The 24,651-nt window shown below is 33.2% G+C and overlaps 1 protein-coding gene across 4 annotated transcripts; it reads left to right on the forward strand.

The window, feature by feature from the left end:
• Positions 1-15,939: 15,939 nt before the first annotated feature.
• LOC100253195 (KH domain-containing protein At4g18375) lies at positions 15,940-24,213 on the forward strand. Of its 4 annotated transcripts, none has more exons than XM_059742516.1 (9): positions 15,957-16,093; positions 16,942-17,633; positions 19,094-19,564; positions 19,893-20,138; positions 20,276-20,488; positions 22,298-22,353; positions 22,440-22,539; positions 23,557-23,973; positions 24,051-24,213. In XM_059742516.1, exons 2-8 carry the CDS (start codon positions 17,004-17,006, stop codon positions 23,869-23,871), a joined length of 2,031 nt encoding a protein of 676 aa, XP_059598499.1. In that variant the 5' UTR covers positions 15,957-16,093; positions 16,942-17,003; the 3' UTR covers positions 23,872-23,973; positions 24,051-24,213. The 4 variants fall into 4 exon arrangements, with proteins under 4 accessions (XP_003633728.1, XP_059598499.1, XP_059598500.1 ...); XM_059742517.1 differs by having other exon boundaries at positions 16,973-17,633; XM_003633680.4 differs by having other exon boundaries at positions 15,940-16,093; positions 16,973-17,633; positions 23,557-24,213.
• The last annotated feature ends 438 nt before the right edge of the window (positions 24,214-24,651 follow it).

Genomic DNA, 24,651 nt, shown 5'->3' on the forward strand with positions numbered 1-24,651 from the left:
TTTGCGTTTTAAACTTTCTTCCTATTTATTCAATTATCTCTTTTAAATTAAACCAATATAAGGTTCCACTTCTCGTTAGATTTTCAATGATCTTAAAAGAATTATTGTTATTATTTTTAAAAAATAGAACACACTTGTCATTCATGGGCTCTTCTGTCATGTTTGCTTGGCTAGTTCTTCTGACCGAATTTTTTTTATTAAAAGTGTTTATTAAGGGATGATTTGAGTGTTTATTACATCTAAGGTGATATTTGTTTTTTGTTTTTTGGTTGAATAAAAAAAATAAAAATATTTAACTTTTTCCTATTTAGTAATATGTTTAATTTATTTATATTAATTGATATTAATAAATTACTTTTAATTGAATAATTTTGTCTTTTGATCGAACAAATATTACCTTTGATAAAACATAAGAGGTAACCAAAATGGGAGAAAAATCAAAACCAAGTGTCCAAAAGATTTAAGGAATTAGACATGATGAAATGTATGTGTTGACATTAACTCTCTTATACATGGGTATTATTTCCTCCTATTCTAGTTCTTGTCACCCTTCAATTGATTTGCAAGAAACTAGTTTGAAAGAGCCTTCCAACTTGCAAGAAACTATTTAGAAAAATGTGGGCCATCTAAGTTGAACCTTCTTTGACGATCAAGTTAGTATCATTCTAAATTTACTACATATGGAAGATTGACTATTCACTCACTTGCTTTGTTATTTTGCTCATTTCTTATACATTTTCAAGAAGAGTATTTATCTTTTCAAGAATATCTATCATAAGAAGAGCAATTATAACAAAAGTCATTAGTTATATGGGAAGCCCTTAAATCATTGAAGTGATGCTCGTTGCAAACTGGGGATATTCATTAGGTGCTAATTAATTTGACTATTTCATTACTACTGGGAAGTCATCTATTGAGGGTTTTAATGATGGGTCATCCTCTTGTAGAGATAACCTTTGCTATTGTCTGAGTAGATTTGTTTTGCAGTTTGTAGTAAGAAATGTTTCATCAATGTAACGATAAGGGTGGTTAACTCATATTTAATATGTTGTGATAGAAGAGGGTGACCCCCCGGAAAGATGTGGCAAGTGGGCATCTCAAATTAATGGACTTGATTGTTCCACATGTCAATGGATATCTTCTCCCAAATTTTTTGACATTTGATTCCTAATTTTTAAAAAATCTAGAAACCTATGTTTGAAAATGACTCCAAATTCTTCCATTACTTCTAGAAATTTAGAAAATAAACTAAAAGGAAATCAAATTAGAAAGATTTCTTATTTTGTAGAAGCTAAATGTGCAATGGCCAAGCGATTGGCCAAGCGATTAGCCATGCTTTAGCAATCACCATTTGTTTCTAAAGGTTTGGTTAGTCTTACTTTTAATAATAACAAAACAAAGTTTGTAACTAATGATTTATCTTAAGTACATTTAGGCAAGATGATTTCCAAAGTGGTAATCGCAAAGATATATCAAATTAAAGGAAAATAAAGGAAAAAGAGACCTCAAAGTGAAGATAAATCAAGATTTATTCTCTAGGATCTCTTTGTAACATTTTGTCGTAATTCCTTCTAAGACTTTTGTGGATGGAATTCCAATGTGAAGTCAACTTCTTTGTAATAGGTTTTTGGATGGCCATTATGAATTATGTCTAGCTCAAGAGTTCAACAATTCATTTAGTTAGATAATGAAGAAAATGTTGCAATTTGGTTACAAAAAAAAGTATATTAGGCCTTCTTTGAAAAAAAACTTTCATTTTTGTTTATGATGGTGATAGTAAGAGTGGTGGGTTTTTTTTCTCCTTCGTTCCATTTGTTGGCACGTGTTCTTAGGCTCCTCTTATTAACCAAAGTCTTAATGATTGGTAAAATCTTAGATTGCTTCATATCTTCTTTATTTTGCTTTGTAAGGCCATTTTATTCAAGGTCAGGATAAAGTGAATTAAACATGAGTTAAGAAAGGCTTCTTCTCAATTATGTTTCTCTGATTATGGTGATTACAACCTTACTTACAAGAGAATTATGAGACTGTTTTTTCCTTGCAAGTGTTTTTTCCCCCACATATTATGTGTGTGGCAAGCATTTGTGTCTAGATAACCTTGTTAGATAGGATCCCTTATGGTTAATTAGATCATTGCTAAGGGCTACTTTTGTTTTGGTTAATTGCTAATACTAGTGTCCCAATGTAAACACTAGGTAAGTTAGTTTATTTTCAATTAAGTTTTTTCTTTTATAAGTATGGTAGACACTATACACAAGAAATTGGCTTGCATAAATTAAGTTTCTATTCACTCAATTAATTACTATTCATTCGGCTCAACCGATTGTTCACTCAACCAATTAAGACTGTTCATTCAACCAGTTGAAGATCGATTGAACTAGTGATCAATTGGTCAAGCTCCTACGACCTAATAGTCACTTTCTATACCTTTTGTCATCCAACGTAAAGTAGCTAGTGTAGAGATGGAGTCCTAGAAAACATAGCATGATATAACATATTTTAGATTCATTAATACATTTATTTATTTATTTATGTATCTGGTCCATTTTATTATCCTATATGCATAAATCGAACATACATGCCAATATCACTTGCATTGCACATGACTTAAGTGCATTAAGAGTTGCACAAAAGAACTAAGTCATAGGTTCCTTGCAGGGTGATAAGTTATTCATAATCGGTTCATAGATTTAGGTTATCCAATAGAGATAATAGTATATTGGATACTAATTGGAGGGATGACATCTCTTAATCATTGAGATGACTTTTCCATGGGGAATACACTAGTGTGTATGGTTACATATTAGACAAGACTTATAGTGAATCATAATGTAAGGTTATCGAGTAGTCATAATTCACCAAGCTGCTATACTATATGGACTCTCAATGTTAAGAGGATAGTGAGTCTATGTTGAAATCAATAGAAGATTTTGACTTATGGGTGAAACCTTAATATGGTCACACATTCTTACTGATTGAGTCACTATTGATGAAGGCTTGTGGTAATAAGTATTCTCAATAAAGGCACTATGATATTTCATGGGATTAAGATGATGTGTTCCTTAGGTAATTTAAAGGACATGTGATCAATAATTTTTTGGTCATAGTAATTCCTTTAGTGTAATTTGGCATATGTTCCTTGTGACTTAGAGTATATTAGTTGATCATATAATAAGAAGATTTGTAAGTCAAGGATTAGAAGGTGATCTTGATAGGTTGATAACACTACATTATTAGATTACAAACACCAGTTTATAAGGGGTTTGCATGTAGTGGATGGTAGTTCATAGACTTGAGCTTTGTTAAGATAAAACCCTTAAGAACATGATATGATGTAACAAATTTCGAATTTATTATTCATTTAATGATATTCTAGTTTCACTTTTATCTATCTTTGTTCCATGTATTATATTTTATGAGCATTTTGACTTAGCATCTTTTGAATTGTACATGACTTAAGTGTAATAGGAATTGCACAGAAGATTTAAGTCATGGGTTCTTTACAAGTAAATGATTTGTTCACAGTCGGGTCATGGATTTAGGTAATCCATTTGAGGTTGTAGTGTACCATCTCCTAATTAGATGAATAACTAATCGTAGCCATCAAGATGAGGTTCCCATAATGAGTGCAATAATGTATATGGTTATACATTGGATAAGACCTACAATGAGTCATGACATAAAACTATTGAGTAGTCATGACTTCACCAAGCTATTACATTGTATTATTTCTCAACCTCGAGAGAATATTAAACTTGTGCAGAAGTTAACAGTGACTTTAACCTACGGGTGACATCCTAAAGTGATCATATATTCTCTATGGATTAGGTCACCAATGATGAAAATCGGTCAATAGGTATTTTCAATATAGGCACCATGATATCTCATAAACTTTGAGATAGTGTGTTCCCTTGGGTGATCTTAAGGACATGTGATTAGAGCCATGAATTGTGTTCTAATGGCATATATACGAATGAATTATGCAACTATAAAGACTCAACTTACCCAACTTAACTTGAATTGTTGCTAAGACCCTATCCATAGATCTAACATATATCTTGAGCTAAATCTTTGGTTTAAAGGATGAAAATGATGCGAGTTGAGAGTCATTTTTTAGCCGTGGTAGAGGAGAAACTAAATATTCTTAAAAGGAGCTCCAAGAGTGTGAAGTATAATGAAAGTTGGGAAAAATATGTTTTGGGCTTGTGATATGCAAATATTAAGAACTTGAGAACCCAATTATCTTAATTTTAAGTTAATACTATTAATCCTTAAAATATTTTGTATTCCATGCACTATGGGCTTATATGTTTTTTAATGCCAAATTTAATCTTCACTTTCCGACTAAAGCCTCTAGTTCAATAACCACATGTAAAATAAATAAATAAATAATTGTCTTCACTTTCTTTCCCAAAATCTTCTCCATCTGCTCATACCTTTGCATTATTTTCCTCTTATTCTGAAAAACCCAAATCTTGTGATCCTTCTTCAAATAATCTTTTGAGGCTCCTTTCAAGTAATCAAAAGATTCATAATCCACTAATGTCTATAATTCAGAGTGAAGAAGATTGAGGAACACAAAAATAAAGATGTGACATCCATTCTCTGCCCCTTCTGTGTTAAACCTTAACCCTAATTTTGAAATTTGAAGATCAAATGAGGTTGGGTGGTTGAAGCATCTAGTTTGCTTGCTTAACTTTTTCTCTCAGGGTCAAATCTTGTTCTATATATATACCTTTTAACCTTCATAATATTGTATCTCAGTTTGATTTTTTTTAAGATTTGATTTGGATTCATTCATCTCAGAAGAAACAATAGAGAAGCCGATGGGAGGTCAGGGTTCTCATAGAAACTATCGGACCACCTAAAGCTCTTGAAAAGGAAGATTTTGGGCATACGCTCGATGGATGGGGTGAGGTCAATCTCGATAAGTACGATTGCATCCACGTCACTGAAACTTCCACCATGGATTTTCTTAAGAAGGTTTCTTCATTCTTCATATGATTTCCTTGCTTTATCTTTATGATTTTAATTCTCAATTTGGTCCATATCTTGGGTGGCTTTGACTTTTAGCCAAGCTTGTTTGCATGGAGGGTGTGAGGTTTGGGTGAAAGGGATATGAGGTTGCACTTATATAGATAATGTAATGAGCCACTCTTATGTGGCTCTTGTTCCAAGACATGTTCTTTTTCAATTTTAGAAACTATTGAGTAAAATTCTTGAACACTTACATTTGCATTGATATAATTAGTCCTGATATCATTGTTATGCCTTTTGATTTCTATTTTTTTTCTATTCATTTATCATTAGTCATTGTGCTTATGACTTTTCCTTTTGAGTTAAGAGATCAACAATGAAGTATTTGTGTTTCAGAAGCTAATATTTGACTAATATAAACATCATTTTCCCTATTTAAACCTAAAAAAAAACCTCAACATCAACAAAAATTCCAAGTAAATTGGAAAAGAAAAAAAAAGGTAAGAGTTTGAGACTTAAATTTTTTACCACGTGACCAGAGAAATAGAAAACTCTATTCAACTTACCACAATATAAATATTGACTTAGTGTTGTTGAAATTATTCATTTTATAGAAACCAAGAAACCATTAAACATATATAACATCTAAAATTTCAATTTCAAATCTCAACTTTTTCAGTGAATAAACTATTTTGAAAACACAAGTAGTTGGTACAAGTGCTAGGTTGGTTTTTTTCTATTCCTTAAAATTTCATACAAGTTTCATGATCAAAACTACCATAATCATAAAAAGAAGTATCTTAAAACCCATTATTCAACAACTAAGAGTGATAATATGGTTGGGTAATTAATCAAGGTTTTCGTGTCAGACAGTTATACTAAACTAAAACTTTCAAATTATGATCAAGAGTCATAAAACACATATCCAAGAAGTAACAAAAGATTTATAAACATTATACTAAATAAAAGCCAAAATTTTAAAGTTTTAAGGCTAAAAAGAAGTTGACGGGTGTTACTTGTAAGCTAACTACACCTAGCATATAAATTTCCCATGGTGTGCCTACCAGTTGCATCAATCCTAATATCCAAACAAAACCCTTAATAAGAACAATACTTTCAGACCAATGAAATCGAGTTTGTACAAAGGATAGCACATTATGCATTAAAGACGTAGTTTTAGGAATGATATCTCAATCATTTCTACTTCTTTAAGTCCATCAATTATATCATCCACATTATGGATAAAAAAGACCCTATGCAGAAGGGTTCTTAATATATAATACAGACATTTAACACGATCATGTATAGAAGGTATTAAAACAATCAAAAAAAGAAAGACAAATATTGGAGTTTGGAAAAAACATTATTTGTTTATGTCAAGTTTAAAATGTGTGTATTTGTAACTTTTCTTCATAAACACATAAGCACCCAAAGGCTAAAACTAATAGCTCATCGGAAAACAAATTCAAACGTAAATGGAAGTTGAATTTTTAAACTTTGTTTTTTTTCACAATTAGAAATTGAAAATTCTGTAAATGCTTAGGTATTCGGTTGTCTCTGCTATCCTTAATTTCCATATAATTTTCCATCATCTTCTTCAATAATCAAGAATTCAACATTCCTTTATTGGCCATTTCTACGTGATGCCAATCCTAATTTTTGGTTATGGAATATGCTACCTCCATGCAAGTAATGCCAAGAGTAGAATCACTTTCTAATTTTAGTTTCTAGGGGACTCTACATCTTCCGATATAACTTCCAAGGCCACAATATCATGGAGGGTCTACTTAGATAGTTAGATCAAATCAAAACATAGTTAAGCATATATTCATGACACATATTGCAATCAATCATGGTAACCAAGAAAAGTAAATTTGGTAACTAGTAAACAAAACCTTCTGGAATAATTTGGCGAATGCAAAAGAATTTAATAATGCAGTTTGATGTAATGATTTCTTTTTTCGAGGTTCTAGAATATGTTGTTGTAGTAGAAAAGGGCTTTTAACAACAAACTTAGATTATGGAGACCAAACTCGACATAAAACTTCTTAAATAAAAAAATGGGTGTCTTTCATTTTTAGATTTACAAAAAGTTTTCGTAAAAATGGAAACATGCTCTATTTTGGATACATAAAAACACAAAAATAGAGTTTTAGTTGCTAAGAAACAATATAAACTAATTTCATTTAATATATTAAATAAATAAAAAATCAGATTGAACCATGTTACACAAAACTAGCTTCACTAGCATGGCAAATTTTAACCTCTCTAACTCAAACATTCAGCCAATTAAAACAGTAGTTGTTAATAAACAATCGATAGATCCAAGAAAAACTTGAGTTTAATGGATTTAAACATGTCTCAAATAAATCAGTTCAAATTAAAAATAAATAAATAAACTTCACTATTGAGTGTACTTATTTAGTGATCATTCTCCATTAATTGCTTCTGATTGAGGCTATAAGAAAGACTTTAATGTGATGTTTCCATAAGATCATTAAAGTTGAAGTTTCCTTCATGAGACTTACTTGCCTATCTAATTGTAACTATTAGATATAGGCTAAAGAAATAGGAAAACAAATATGATTAGTTGGCATTGGACTTTCCATTGATATTCCTAGTGAAAATGTATACTATCCAAATTAGAGAATTATGATTGGGAAAACAACAAAGGGGTTGACTTTGTTTAAGTGTTAAAGGAAGCTAATAGAAAGCCCACTTTGATACCCACTTTGTATCAATTTCATCTAGTATCTTATTTAATTTTGTCTCGTACTAATTAGCTATTTCGTTTAACAATTTATATTGTGATTATAGCTTATTATTTGCCTTGTTGTAACAATTACTGATGTGGTCGAAGAGGTTATGAAGGTTGCAACAAAAGTCAAGGATTTCAAAGTTGGTAACAGAGTGGATGAATTAACAACACTAGACTAAAAAAACACATTATAAAGATTAATACATGTATAGAAATTCAAATTTTCTTCTAAACCTATGTTATGTTGCTGACAAATCAAAATTTTCATTTCCATTTGTTATAATTTCTCAACAACCAAACAAAGAGAATGAAACCCTAATTTTACTATGTAGATGAATTAATGACACCAAACAAGAACAAATGCATAAAGAAAAAAACTAGTACATGTATACAATTGAGATTGTCTTCTCTAGAATCTATTTAATTGTTGAAAAAAAAAAACAGAAAATAGATGAAATAGTTAGGAAGCTAGCTAAGCCTTAGCATCAACTAAGAGAACTAAAATACTTTATTTTTCTCTTTTTTTGTATTTTTTTTATTATGTTTCGATTTTCTCTGTAGCCAAATAAAGCTTTAACTCAAAACCCCATAGAGAGCATGAGAGTTACCAAAAAAAGAAAGAGAATGAGAGAGTTACCTAGAGCAATGAAAGAAATAGGTCTCAGTGGCTTTGTCTATTGAGGGTAAGTAGGAGAGGTTTTGGGTTGGCTTATATATTTATGGTAGTGGTTAAAGCCTATGTGGCTTTAAAATCTATGTGGCAGTGGCTTGAAGACATCTATGTTTATTAGAACATCTTTGGTAGCAACCAATTTTTTTTGTTGTTGCCATATAGCAATATATGTGATTATATCTTTTTTTTTTTTTTTCGGTAATGATAAGAAAAAAACCATCTTGTATACTTGCCCATGCACAAACAAATGAGACTAACTAAAGAGATGCTTTGTCCTTGAACATTCCCTCTAGTAGGATTAAACTGCACAACAATAGATGAGAACTCAAATTCAACACTTTAATGGCTATGAAAAGCCTATTTTAGTGCATTTAATGTACTCAAAACTGACCAAATGCTTGTTTTTGTTGTTGATGCCTTAGTAACTTATATTTGATGATTTTAAAAGAATTATGTAGGCTTTAAGTTGTTTTAAGATGCAACAATAAAATCTTTATGGAGGATTTTCAAAGTGCCAAAAATACCAAATGAGGGAAAAAAAATTACACATTTTTTTAGTGCACATGGCCAAATTGTGCACCTTTTAAGGTATATTAAATGAAAATTGTGTATAAATCCAAATTGCATCTCTTAGGTGCACTAAGTACTTGAAATTGCACATCTCCTTAGGCATTCCAATTTATGTACTTTCAATTCACTTAAGCTATGTTCATCAAGAGAGAATTTAAGTGTTGTAACTCCCCTATAATTCAAAAGTTGTGTACTTTTGCACTGTTTTAAGTCATCATCACACTTGGTTTATGCACATTTTCATCAACTAAAATTGTGTACTTTCTAACAACTCTGTTAAAGCACCCTAGCTTTAACTTAAGTTGCATGACCTTAGAGTCACTTAACTTGTGGACTAATCCCATCCTTGCAAAGGTTACATACTTGAGAAAACTCCTTCCAAGTATTGATGTGCCCATAGTATTGGATCCACAAGTCATCATTTGTACCAATACTTCTCCCATAATGATTGGCCATAAATAGAGATGTAGCCACCAACTTTTGATTGACCAAAAAAAAAAAAATGATTGCCCTAACACATGATATTTCCCTTAGCATGGGAAAAAAATAGCTCTAAAGGGATAGTTAGGGAGTGAGTCTAAAAATAAAGGACTTTGTGAACCTAAAAAGAAAGGAGAGAAGATAGACAAGTTAAGTAGAGGTAGTAAAGTAGTACTAGTAGTTTTCTTTGTTTAGGAGTAGGAATATGAATAGTTTATCTTATTTTCTAGTTATAATTTTTTTTTTTTGTAACATTCCCTTAGTTTTTAGTTTAATGAAAATTCAATCTTCTAGTTAATTTGTATTTCAACCTTTAATTTCAAATTTTAAGCTTACATTTCTGGTTATTCTTTTAAATTTTTAGCATGTTTAGATAATTTTTAAACTCCAAGGGGTGAGTAAATTTGAGATTCTTTTATGTCTCAGTTCAACTCTCCAACAATTTTACCTATGTAATGTTTGAGAGAATGCGACTTCTGATAGTGGTTATAATGATTGAAAAGAGCAACCATATGGAACATGTGTATGTTGCAAAGGTTGTGAGGGTTGTAAGTCAAGCAACATTGGGAGCATACTTATGGATCATTGCACTAATTTTCTTAAGTAGAACACAAACTTAATTGGTTGGTGTGAAACCCATCTAAAGCATCTGATTATAAGGACTTGAAAGAGTAATCAAAGTGAGTTAAGCATTGTTGAGGTGGTTTTCTATTAAATCCAGAAGAGACCTTTTAGTATGAACCTAAAGTTGAAGGCATTAGTTCAAGGCCTCACAGGAGAACTATAGTTGACAATGGTGATCTTAGTAGATCTCTATTCTTGGAGTCCATTTTTTTTTTTTTTTTTTTTTTACTTTTTTATCTTTTAAATTCCCTTTCTTTTTCTTTTTATCTTTACCTTTACCTTTCTTTTTCCCTTTCTATTTACAAAAATCATTTTTTGAGCTTTTAAATACCTTTTTCTTTATTTTGCTACTACCAAGTAAGATTTCCCTATAAAGATAACCTAATCATTATATAACTATTAATTTTTTTATTTTTTATTTTTTTATAGTTCAAGGATTAAGAGAGTTGACGACTAATCTAGTTTAATTTCCTCATGTGAAAACTTTATTGTTAAATATATTTTTAAAATTTGATAAAAGAGGTAAATTAGAGAGTAACAAACCAAAAAAATGGCATCGTTGTTAAGAAATTCAATAGTGATAGTGCCAAAAGTATCTTTAGGATATAAAAAACCAAAAAACCAATTGTGAGAAAATCACCTACTTGTAAGGAACCCATGACTTAGATATTTTGTACAACTCCTAATGCAACCAAGTCATTTACGATGTAAGAGATGTCATACTAGAATACTCCTAAGGTGATCCTAGGGTGCATAACTTATATTGGGTTCTTTAGAGTGTGTTATTCAAACCAACTTTAGATTAAGGTGTGTTTTCCTTATGTTCTTTATGCTCTACGAGTTGTTAGAAATACACCAAAAATGTCTTAACCTTGCAAAAATATCACAAAACACAACAAAATAATTTTTCTAAGGTACTAACGGCAAAATGCAGCATTGGGATTACTATGAGCGCCTCGAATACTAAAATAGGCTTTCTAAAGTCGTCCAAGTGTTGAGTTTGAGTTCTTATCAATAAGATCCAAAGATTGGTTAAGTTTGGACACTTTGATTTTGAAATATCTAATATGCCAATCCTATATAGATAGTAAAATAATCAAGAGAACTTTTATTATTAAAGGATGTAGGGCTAAGAAAACTTTAGAGTTAGTTCATACTAACGTGTATGGATCTTTTAGTGTTCATACATAAGGAGGGTATGAGTACTTCATCACTTTCATTGATGAATACTCTAGGTTGGGATGTGTGTACCTAATACATAGATAATTTGATGCCTTAGGCAAATTCTTAAAATTTAAGGTGTAATCAAATAATTATTAGGTAAACATATCAAGGTATTTTGATTGGGTCGAGGTAATGCATCTAGTAGGTTCAATTATTTCCTTAATAAGCATGAGATTATATCCCAATTGAGTGTATCTTAGACTTTATTCCAAAATGGAGTAATGAAAACAAGAATTGAACTTTAATGGACGCAATGAGATCGAAATGGTTTTCTTATCACTTCCTATATCATTTTCCTAAGAGGTTTATCACTTCTCGTATTGTTTCCATATCCTTCTAGAGGTGGCTCATTCTTTGGTAGACAATCATTGAATAAGATGTTAGTTGGGCTTCCTATGTTAACCAATATTCTTTGAACTTGTATGGTCTGAATTGGAGAGTCATGACTAGAAGGGGTCATTACGATGCATGGAAACATGTGCTAAGTCTTTATTAAAGAACCTAACAATTGTGATGGTTTCCTTGGTATACCACGCTTAAGCCACCTTGAAATGTACAGTTGCCATTTTATGTTTGCACTAGTAGTTGGTAATTCGTTTATTGAATCATTGTTCGAGATTTTCTTTTCCCATATCACGTGAGCATGTATTGATCACATGAATGATAGACACTGACTCTTTAGTCATGAGGTCGGGTTGCTTATTAGTCTTTACTCAATTTTCTAAGTAGGGGACTCCCTATTTTAGTACTATTGTAAATCCCCATAGTGTACTAGGTTCTCTAGATTGCTTCAAAGGGTCTTACAATGCTTTGTCAAGTGCTTATGAGTACGGTGATAGTAGCAATGCTTTGTTTTGTTCTTAGGTTTAGTTGTGAAAGCAAAATGAGGTGGCCATCAGAATGAGGGTCAAAATTTTATCTTCTCCATCACCTATTGCAGTGGGATAATTAACTCAACCTAGGTTGAGACTAGGTCCTTCATTCGGGACCGTTTTAGATTCGAGGATGAGTCTTTTCTATCCCTGTATGTCTAAGCTTATGTTTGCTCAATTTGTGCCACTTTTAGCTTATTGTTAGTAATCTTGAGTTCTTCCTCCATATTCTTATACCTATTGGCTTTGATTAACTCCTCCATAATGGAGAGGTTATTTTTGGTGAGCAACTTGAATAGTGGGCTTCTTAGGGGCAAAGCTTTTTTAAAGGCTACTGTCTTTACTATTTGGTCATTACTTTCCACCTATATCATTTCTATCATGAACTAATGAATAAATTTTCTCCAGGATTCACTTGGTGTTAACCTTCAATTGAAAAGACAATCTACACTCTTTGTAGGCTAGGAATTACAAGCATACTATTTCAAGAAAAAAAACTCATAGAGTTAGGCAAAACTATGCACTAAAGGAAGTGGCAGCTGATGGAACCACACAAGAGCGAGTCCTTGAAGGCTCGTCAGAACAACTCACTAGAATAGTCTTTCTTGACATCCACTAAGGCCATGACTTGTTGATAATGATAGAGACGCCCAACTAGATCTCTCGTGCTATCATATGGGTTAAATCTTAGGGCCATATAATGGGTAGGTAGCTCTTCTTGAAGTATGTGAGATAAGATGGGTGAAATGTGAACTTTGCTCAATTCTTTTGATATTTTTGTGACTGAGTTATCTAATAACTTCAACTATTGAACCTTAATAGCAAGTTCTTTTTATGTTTGTCCTAGCTTGGTTTGGTTCTAAGCTTGACTCTTAAATGGGTCAACATTTTAAGGCTAATAGATGACAAGTTCACAATTGTTTGTCACACTATTTTTTGAAAACTCTTCGCAAGGTGTGGGGGCACCTTAAGTGGGGGCATGATGTGTTCGAGTCTCATAGTGTGCCACCCTTTTCAGAAGCTCTATTTAATGATAGTATTCTTGTTGTTGTTTTTCCACTTAGTGGCATAATTGTGATAATTTTTTATTACAATTTATTCCAATATTTTTTCTTCTACTTCAACTGATCAGACTTCTCTAGGTTCCATGGATTTTGTTCTTCTTAAGGTTGAGGAGCTTAAGCTTCAAAGATGATTTTTTTTCCCATAAATGACACAAATGAAGATGCAAAAAACTTTTCACTTTGATTAAAAACAAGAATTTCTCCTTGGCCTATAATCTAGTTGGTTCCTCCATTTTATAGCTAATTCCTGACATTGTTGTGTATGTTGCTACAATGTTTTTTTGCAAGCTTTTTCTTTACACTAGGCTTGTTGCATTAAGCTTTTTGTTTGACATGCTTCATTTCTTTCAAGACAAGCTATTAGGTCGAGTGGATTTATAGGCTATTGAGAGAAGGATGCCTTCAATTTCTGAGGTAAAGGTTGTTGGGTTTTATGCACCTCCACAAACTAATCAAACAAATTCCCCATCACTAAATTAAGGGAGTCTTACTAAAAGTTTGTTCAATAACTTCTTAATATATCCTTTAAAACCTCTTTTATTATTAAAAAACAATGGGTGATCTTTGTAAATAACTAAGAAAAATGGCTCCTAATAGAACATCTATAACAAATAGTAAACATGAAAATAATAATAAAATAATAAAAATAAGGATATTTTAGAAAATAAATAAAATAATGAGGTTTTGATATGTTTGTTTCCATGGAAAAAAATATAGCTTCCTTAAAAAATGATTGCAGTTGAAAGAAAGGAATCACTTAAAACTCACTTAAAATACAATTATAAAAGTTTGTAACTTTGCTACATTCATCCTAACACATCCCTATTCTAAATTGGGCAATTGCGAAAATTCAATTCATAAAAAAATAATAATAAATTTTCTACATAAGTATTTTTATTATTGATATCATTGAAAAAGAAGGAACAACGTAACTTGGTTATATAATTATGCCTTACTTCTTTTTCAAACATAAGGATTGTAACAAGATAAAAATTTGGGTATTCATCTTAATCAAGGGTAGAGTTTTTTATATATTGATTGTTAAATAAAATCATACATATATATGTATTTGTAAGTGAAATTCTTTGGCATAGTAGTATTTGTTGCATATGCAACTCCTGAATTTTGGTGAGAGCAAATAATTTAGATCAAATTATCTTTGGGACAACATGAAAATACAAATATCATATTAGAAAGATTTGAGTGGTTGTTTGTCTTTGAACTTGGTTGCTAGTCAATTAGGTCAAGACAACCAAGCCTAACTTAAACTTTAGATGGGCTTACACAAAGGAGCTCATAGCTCTTAAGCAGATTATACATTAAGTTGCTCATTTTTACTTGACCTAGATTTTAGGTTAAGGGATAATATAAGTCCAATCCTCATCTCAACTTATCCCATCTTATCAACTAATATTTCTCTTCATATTTAAATAATTCCAACTTTATAAATAAATACAAATCTTTCTCATAACATAAACATAACTCTATTTTTGTTGTTTAAGAGAATTTGTTACCATCATCACTTCACTTCTAGTGTAGATTCTCTATCGTCATCATCACTATTGGATGTTCTCTCTATTGTAAATACTTTCATTAGATGTTCTTCCCATTGTAAATACTTCCAATATGGGCATTGTTATCAGACTCACCACCTTAGAGGGCTCTATGGCCAATGTTGCAAATGTCTCCAATTAGATCCACTACTTTCATTTCTTAGAAACTCTACCTCTCTATGGTAGTCAAGAAGCATCTTTCTTGAAATGTGCAATTGATCGTTGCTTTTCTACAATTTAGGTAATTTTTGGTGTTGTTTGATAGATGAGAAAATGAATTGTAAGAGAAAACAAACTCAAATTCAAGTATGCTTCTTTCTTATATTATAGGAAAGTAAATCTATAAAAATAAAAAAATAAAAATTGGGTAGCTAGCATTTCTCAAGAAGGAAATCAAACATTTGCATTAATGAACGCTAATTATGGATAATAATGATTGTGAAACTCATTGACGATATAACACATTAATAATAACCAATTCAAACTAAGGTTGCAATTTAAGAGGGTCAAGGTTAATTCAAATTCAATCACCTTTAATACTTCTTGCTTGTAGCTTGACCAAACCCGATCTTTAACTCAAGGTAGTAATTTATTTGCAACCCAAACTCGATACCTTGAACACAAGTTGCATTTAGGTTGACAAAATTAGGATCACGTTAGATTCAAGTTAATCAAATTGTAATCAACATCAAGTTTTACAACCCAATTTTATTTCTTGTATTTCATGTTCTCCCTTTTCCCTTCATTTTCTTGACAATCCATACTTATCCAAATCAAATTTAGGACACTATAGAAATTCAAGTTTGGAGGACTTGGCGAAAGCAAAATCCAAGGACACAAAGAAGTTTGCAATTCATGATTGAGAATGAAAGAATGAATCAATTCTGAATATAAAAGATGGAGACAATTGAAATGAAAGGTAAAAAAAAATAGGGTTTAATGGTGTAAATGAGATTATAAAAGTTTTTAAGAGAGTTATGAAAACAAACCACAAAAGTGTCCCCTCTCCCACATTCCCATGCCAAGCCATTTAGAAACGGCCCAAGGCAAAGCCCATTCCATCAATTTCTTCAAGAAAAGAAAAAAATGAAAGATTTTAAGGCCCACAAAATTCCCATGGGGCAGCCCAATCATTTCCCAATCCCTAGAAATTAGAATTAACCAAAACGGAAAAAAATACAACTCCAATATGAAGAGCGCCAGTCGCCAGCAGCGAGCGCCAACAATCACTGTTCAGGTTGCTGCTCTAGCAGCTCTCCTCTCCCCAATTCCTCTTCTTTGAATCCCCTTGCCTTGAGGTACGTTTTTCCCCACTGCTTTCCCTTGATCAATTCCATTTTTTCCCCGTAAAATTTTATCTTTTTTCTTGGATTTTTTTTTTCCAATTTGTTTTGGAAAATTCGAAGCCCTATTTCTTCTGGGTACCTAAATTGGGCGGTTTCTGATATTTATTTTCCATAAATTTTCTCTTGGAATTGGTGAATTTTAATTGAAATGTTCCGGAACTGAGCTCAATCGAGCAGACATTTTTTTTTTTTGGGTGCATTGTGATATTTCGACGTGGGAGGACGTGGGAACGTGAGTTTGAAAGCAACTTGTTCTCACGAGTTAAGACTTCCGTTGATATTCCAAATACTGTGATTGTTTCGGTGCTAGGGTTTGGTTTTTCTTTTGTGCAAAGAGGGTTTCCCTTGTGTTATAATGCATTGGAATGTAAATAGTTGAAAGAAAAAAGAAATTTATGCGATTTGTTAATTAAAAAATTCATGGAATTATTGTGTCTGTTTTGGGGCAGCATAAGAGTAGGTTTTTGATGTCTAGGACTGAAACCCTCGGGTTCAGAGCAGAATTTGAAAGTTGATTGATTTCTTTTTTATTGTTTTCTTACTAATTTCCAAAGGGTATCTTATTAGATGTTTTGTTTTTGTGTGTTATTTTCCTTCTTATTAGATGTTCTGTTTTTGTGTGTTCTGTAATTGTGTGTGTGTGTGTGTTTGTTCTGTAATTGTCCACCAAGGGAAAGTTGTATGTGTTTATCTCGAAGAACTGATATGTATGCTAATTAGTATGTGAATTACTTAGTTACCTTGATTTTATATCCATGCCCTCGTGGTTTTCTGATAACCTAATGGTTTTTATTTGTTAGGTTTTAACACTTCAGATTTTGTGCACTTCAGTGTTTTTTTTTCCCCCCTTTTTTGGGGTAGTATGGAAGGGACCAGGCGAGGATCGTTTAAGAAGAGACCAAACTTCCAATTCAAGAGAAAAGGAAGCAACAAGAGAGGAAGGTGGAACAATTCAAGTCATGAACAATCCTTTGGGAATTCTCAAGTAGCTGACACTGTTTATCGCATACTTTGTCCATCTAAAAAGATTGGTGGCGTAATTGGAAAAGGTGGTGGCATAGTCAAAGCCCTGAGAGAAGAGACGCAGGCAAAGATTACAGTTGCTGATTCTGTTCCCGGGTCTGATGAGAGAGTAATAATCATCTATAGTGCTCCTACTAAAAATCCTAAGGAACACGATTCTAATGAGGATCCTGAAATGGAAGAAGAACAGGATCACATGGAGCCACATTGCCCTGCACAGGATGCTCTTATGAAAGTTCATGAAAGAATTATAGAGGAAGATCTTTTTGGTGGAACAGAATTTGAAGATGATAATGAGAACACCGTTGTCACTGCACGGCTTCTTGTTCCAAACAATATGGTTGGATGTCTTTTAGGCAAGCGTGGGGATGTTATTCAGAGATTGCGAAGTGAGACAGGTGCAAACATTCGCGTTCTTCCGGCAGAGCATCTTCCCACTTGTGCTATGAGCTCTGATGAATTGGTGCAGGTGATAGTTCTTGTCTTATATCATATTGTCTTTTTTGCTTTTGAATTTTGGTGTGAGCTTGCTTAAATAGAAAAATGATGTATGCTTATACTATCTTTTCTGGTGTTGTGGCGGTATCATGGAACAATCCTTTTCCACAATATGTTCTATGTTTTTGGGCATCGGTGTGTGTGTGTGTGTATACCTTGTCACTTAAGTAGTGACCTGCATGAATGGTTGTTGTACTGTTGTTCCCTACATATATATATATACACACACATATATATTCACATACATGTTTATTTATATCTAAGCTCATTTATTGTAGTCATTGGTTTTAAAAATTTTAGATTAACTTGTGTCTGGTTATTGTACTGTTGTTCCCTACAAGCAGTTTGAGTTGCTATTGTTGAAGTCATTTGCTTGTTAGACATCGACTCCATGGCTGTGGATCAAAGTGTTAAGTCTGGCTGCAGAACACTTACATTTACCTATCAAAAAAAAAAAGAAAAAACTTATGTTTGCCTCTCATTACATGCTTATGACATGGCTCACCTTACCGTTACAGACTTCAGATGATTATTTCCGTTCTGTTCACCCTTAACAGTTTATCATAACTATTATAGAATTTATGTTTCCTATATATATATATATATATTATGGCATGTATGTTATTAATTCACCATAATATGAATCAATGAGCATGCCTCATAGAGCTAGGGTTCAAGGAGCCATTTTCTAATGTCATACTGCTCTTTTTTTTTCCTAATGTCATAGTGCTTATATGATAATATTCAGACTTCAATTTTGTGTAGTAACAACTAACTTCATATTAGTTGATTTCATTTATTTTTATAGATCTTGCTAAGGTTGTCCAACTTTCTATTATTATACCTTTGTCTCTCTCTCTCCCTCCCTCCCTCCCTCCCTCCTCAACCACCGCCACCACCACCAAAAGAAAACAACCTCATGCATTCTCACCCCTTATCGGGTAGGCCTCTCAGCCTTCCCTTTTCTATTCATTTGACTTGAGAGAAATCCCAATTGATTGCATATACCTCATGAGCAAAGGTCTAGAAAGGCTCAAAAGCACATCTTACTATTCCCCAAGTTGTGATGTGTATGCAAGCTTAATATATGACCCTTGCTTGACTTGTTCAGAACCACTTTGCATAGTAATGAGCATTGAGAAACATTTTGAAACCTTGATGTTCTGTCTGTACATAAAATCACATATATGCACATCGCATGAACATAAAATTGGTGATTGAAATTTTTTCTTGATGCTAGCGAGCGACTATTGGGATCTGATGCCTGAGACTTGCAATTCTCCTCATCTTTTTTACTTTGATTCTTCCTTCTTTGTATACAACTTAAAATTTTTTTTATTGTTTTGTTCTTTCCTTAACTCACGAACATGATTATATTCGTGCTGCAGTCCTTATCATAAGAAAACTATAATTTTGGTAGTCATTTTACAGATATCAGGAAAACCAGCTGTGGCAAAGAAGGCCCTGTATGAAGTTTCAACTCTGTTGCATCAGAATCCACGCAAGGATAAACCTCCTTCGAGTTTTCCTATGTCTTTTGGAGGTCAAGGTTTCCATCCTCCTGGTGCTTCCATGGGAAATATGCCGCCACCGGGAAATCCAATGTGGTCTAACAGGAATTCTAATTCCCAGGGTGTGCCACCAATGCCATGGATGGGAGGATACAGAAGCCAGCCTTCTGTTGTGCCAGGTGGTTTTGATGGTGTTCATGCTGGGCATGGTGGAGAAGCTTCGGGTGAGTTTTCGATGAAAATTTTGTGCCCAGCTGGGAAAATTGGTGGGGTAATTGGCAAGGGAGGCTTCAATGTAAAACAGTTGCAGCAGGAGACAGGAGCTAGTATTCATGTTGAGGATGCGCTAGCAGAGTCAGAGGAACGCGTGATTCGTGTTTCTTCCTTTGAGGTCAGTTAGTTTTTCTTTATACATTCATATATGCCTTTATTTAGTTTACAATAATTTCTTTTATATAAATGCCTATAAAAAGTCTTGTACTCAGACCGGTTCTTGTTTTGATCTACTATTGATATACTTGTAATGGATCCTCTCATGAAATTGCATATTATTTGGTTACAATCATTTCACATATGTTAATCTATTTTTCGTATGCAGATCCATTTTTATTTTACTCTATTATTGATATGCTTGTGATGGATCACCACGTGAAATTGCATGTTAATTGGTCACATTCCTTTCTCATATGTAAATCTATTTTTATTCACTCTTATATCAGGCTCTGTGGAATCCAAGATCACAAACTATTGAGGCCATTCTTCAGCTTCAAAACAAAACAAGTGAATACTCTGATAAAGGTGGTATGACTACGAGACTTCTTGTTCCATCAAGTAAAGTTGGTTGCATCCTTGGACAAGGAGGTCATGTAATCAATGAGATGAGAAGAAGAACCCAGGCAGACATACGTGTTTATTCCAAGGAAGATAAGCCTAAGTGTGCATCTGATGATGAAGAGCTTGTGCAGGTGATCTCTTATTATTTACAACTCAATTTTCCCATATATCATTATTAAGTTATGTTGTCTGCAGCGAATGCTTACACTGTTCTTTTTGTACTTATAGATGTGCAATTATCAAAACTGGTCCTCTTTTAATCTTTCAGATATCAGGGAATTTTGGTGTTGCTAAAGATGCTTTGGCAGAGATAGCCTCAAGACTTAGAGTTAGATGTCTGCGAGATGCAAATGGTGGAGTGGAACCTGCTCCTGTTGGGCCAGTCCCTGGTTTTGGTCATCCAGGAAAGTTACCTGGGGGACTACCTTCATCATCTGGTGCTTTGGGAGCTGGCAGTTCTGGTGGATTTGAACTCTCGAAGGTATGTTTCTTTTTCCTATTTCCCTGTTGTTTGAGCTTTACAAGTCCAGTGTGTTCTAATGAATGAAAATGGTATTTTGGGGGAAAAAGTTGCTTAGAATAATATTTTCTTTTGGCAGATGGAAAAAGACTTGAACATAACACCTATAGGAAGGTCTACCAATCATGTCATCAAAGATTATTCTCATGAATTCACCAATACAGCTAAAAAATTTAAGGATAAAAATGTTAAAAGAAAATAAATAAAAATAAAGAAATATTGATTAAAATGGATGAGATAATACTCATATTTGGAAAAATAACTTCCATGTATTGAAAATTGCACATGTAACCTTGGGTTGACATTTTTATCCTTGAACTTTTGATCCAAAAAATGCTTAATGTAAGATAGGAAGTAAAAAATTATTCAAGGGTATTAGAGGTTATATATTTCATGTTCTAAAATATGGAGGATATTCTTCTGAATATGCATTTGTTTTGTCCCTTTTAATCAAATAACCCAAAAATATAGCATATAGGACACACCTCTTCAACAAGACACATGCCTTAGCAAGAAAGGCGCCATAAGTGGGAGTGGTTGAGCCTTAGGCCTAAGCATGGTTTAGGTGTGCCTTTAATAATCATGTTCTTAGTGAAGGTTTTATATCCTCACCTGGGAGGAGTTAGATTATGTATGTATTTTTCTGACAAGGGGAATAGAATATTGCTTCAACCTTACAACAATTCTGTATTACAAGCCCCTCCACAATCTTCTCCTTCAGATGCAGCACCACCTCACAGCCACCTCAATCTCCACTCCTGCTCTATCATTGCTGCAATCAATATGAACGATGTTGCTGCATGCTCATTGGTACTGTCACTATAACGATAACCTACCTTGTTGCCACCACTGCTGTTAGAGCTGCAACTTGAGTGTCATTTGAATTGAGGTAGTGTAATTGCATCCACTGTATTTTCTGGAAATGGAGATAAGTGAAGAAGGCATCTCAGGAGATATGAAGAAAAATAAACTAATAAGGAAGAAATAACATGAGGTCAGGAGCATGAAAGTCCTAAAAGAATGCTAACCCTAATTAGTTTTGAACTGTAGTAACTGTTTTTCTCAAAGTTAAAATAAGAAGAAGCTTTAATTTTTCTTCTTTTTCAATAGGCAAAACAATGTATATATTGACAAGGACCCTTTAATTTTTATTCAATTAAATGGGTATTCAGAGTAATAATTATGAAAATTCCAAAAGTTACAGAAATGTGCTAAATGACAGGAGACGCTACAATATCTGTCAGGCTAGAACATTGAAATGTCCAACTGTGGCTTGCATTGGGAGAGCAAACTGGTAGGTCCTGTAAATAATGGATAAGTCAACTGCCTTGTGTTAATCCTATAAGCCCACGATAATCATATCACCGACAAAAGTTACTCTTAAGATAATAATTTTAAGATTATTGCCCTGCCATGTGCCTATTTAAAAATTATTAGGATTGGATTCCTAGGACACATTTTCCAATAAGGATTTGTTAGAGATATATATCTGGATATATCTATGTAAAGTGGATCATGAACAGTTTGCCTCTTTGTATTTCTTTTGGTTAAGATGATTGTTCAGACATCAAATCTCATTATAAACTAAATTAAAGTAGATTCTGTTCTGAAGGGTGGTGCACATGAATATGAACCTCAAAATGATCTGGTTCTGACAATTGCTATATATAAAGATAAAACAATTTGCCTTTTTGTATTTTTCTTGGCTAAGATGTGATTATTGAGATTGTTCATCCCATAATCTAAAATAATGTTAATGCTGTTCTGAAGGGTGGTGGACTTGAATATGAGCCTCAGAGTTATCCAGTTCCACCAGCTGCTACAGGGTAGTAAAACTGCTACTCTATTTCTTTTTTATTTGGATTTCATAATTTACAGTATTGAGATGATCCCTATCTTTTCTGTGTTCCAGATACCATAATGTCAACAGCTCTATGGAGTCTAAGATTCCAAATAACTCAGTTAGCTCTGTTATTGGAATGGGAGGGGGCAATGTTGCCAACATGAGTGAGGTATGTTTTAACCTTAACTGAATGACCTAATGAAAGGGAAGTGTGGAATGTTCTGATATCAGCCACTTTTGAAATTTTTTGGATCAACTGATCATTCAACAGATGTTAAATCCTTCTCCAATCTTCACTAAAAGAGAACACCTTCCACCATTGTGTTTATGCATCTTTCAAAACAAGTTTGTTTTTGTTCGTTGTAGAATGTCGCTATTAGGGCATTACTGAAACCATCAATTTTTTAGTTTCATTTCTTCTGTTGTCTCCATTTTCTGTAATTGCTCACTCCAGGTGTTGAATTCAGGGTGTCTTTCTTTCTTGCTCTTTTTTTTTGTTTCTTTGCTTGTTTTTTTTTTTTTTTTTTTTAATATTTTATTTTATATATATCAGAAACAAAATATGCTTAAATATGAATAAGAAGTACATAAGAAGGGTGAGGGATTCTCCCAAAAATACAGAAACTGATCAAATTGTATATGATTGAACTCTTCCACTATATTGAGACCTATATATCAGTGTAATACCACATGAGAATATACAAATAAAACATCTCATCACTCCAAAAGGGTCAACACATCTCCTTCCGAAAGAAACCCAACCATTGCTTCTCTCTTTGCTATTCTAACCCTTTTATTCTACATACCACGTACTAATCAAGCTGAACAACATATAAGAGGAATGCATTTAACAATGGGACAGGATGCCCTAAAAGAGGAATAGAAAGGAATTAAATCCCAAAGAGTTTCTAAAGTCCTCTACTCGTCTTTAAAAATTCTATCATTTCTTTCCTGCCACACAATCCAAATCAAAATGAGATAAATTCTTTGCCAAAACCTTGCCTCTCATGGAACTCCCCATAGTCTGGGGTGTCTTTAAATGCTATGGGAAACAAATTGTAGGCATTCTGTTTTGAAGTAATGTTCTAAGCCCTAAGGTACTATGTACTGAAGATGAATTAAAATTTGAAGTAATCATTCTAATCTTTAGTTGCTAAAGATTACCGTATCTCTCTGTGAAATCCAGATGGCTGGAGCAAGGGTGAAACTCCAAGATCCTCAATCCGGTGGCTCTGAATGTGTGGTGGAGATACGCGGGTCATCCGAGCATCTAACTGCTGCACAGAGTATCCTTCAGGCCTTCATGGCTTCCGCCGGAGCAGGTGGGCAAAACATGAATCCTCAACAAGGTTCCTACCAAAACATGAGTGCTCATCCGCAAGCCCCCTACCAAAACATGAATGCTCCTCCACAAGTCCCCTACCAAAGCATGAATGCTCCTCCCCAGCAGGCAGCTGCCTACCCCAACATGAGCGCCCAGCAAAGCTCCTATCAATACTAACAGTAGATTTGGGGAATTTTGTACCATTATTGGCTACCAAGTCTTTAATTTGATAATTGTGAATGATGGGTGTATCAGGGTTCCAACAGAATGCTTTAAGAGGTAAATTTTAAGTTGTCACATGAGTTTGTGCTTTTCTAAGTCTTTAGAACTAAAACGCCTTTGTATGGTGTGTGCAGGGGGAACCGTGTATTCTCACTGTACACTTAACTTAGGAAGATGACTTCTTTTTTTTCTCATCTGGCTACCTGTAATAGTCTTTAGTTCACTGAAATCTGCTTTGACACATGAATTAGGTTATGGGCCCTGCGTCTCCATCATGATATTTACGTCTTGGATTTACATGATTGGTTACTACTGCTAAAAATCTCTTTTTTTTTTATGGTTTTCTTTGATGGAAAATGTATTTATCTACATACATGAATCATATGGGTTTGCAAATCACTATGGATTTGACTCATCTCAACTGGTAAAAAGAAAGGAAAAATTCTGAGATATATTTTTTTAGGATAAATTGTGTTTGAGAACTTAGAAGGTTAACCTTCTTACTTCATAATGATTTGAACATCTTACCCATATAGAAATTTTCTTTTATTACATATTTGTTATATTGATTAAGGAGGGTTCAGATTTAAATTTAGAAACGTTTTTAAAAATTGAAAGAAGTGGAGGAAGAAAATAACACATTCCCTTTCTTTGATGGGACAATTATACTTTAGTGGCTGATAGGAGTGAAATTGGTGTAAAGGGTTAAACTTTGCATAATTAGTGTGAAGGACA

Source organism: Vitis vinifera, chromosome 14, assembly GCF_030704535.1.
Source record: "Vitis vinifera cultivar Pinot Noir 40024 chromosome 14, ASM3070453v1".
NCBI classification, from domain to species: domain Eukaryota; kingdom Viridiplantae; phylum Streptophyta; class Magnoliopsida; order Vitales; family Vitaceae; genus Vitis; species Vitis vinifera.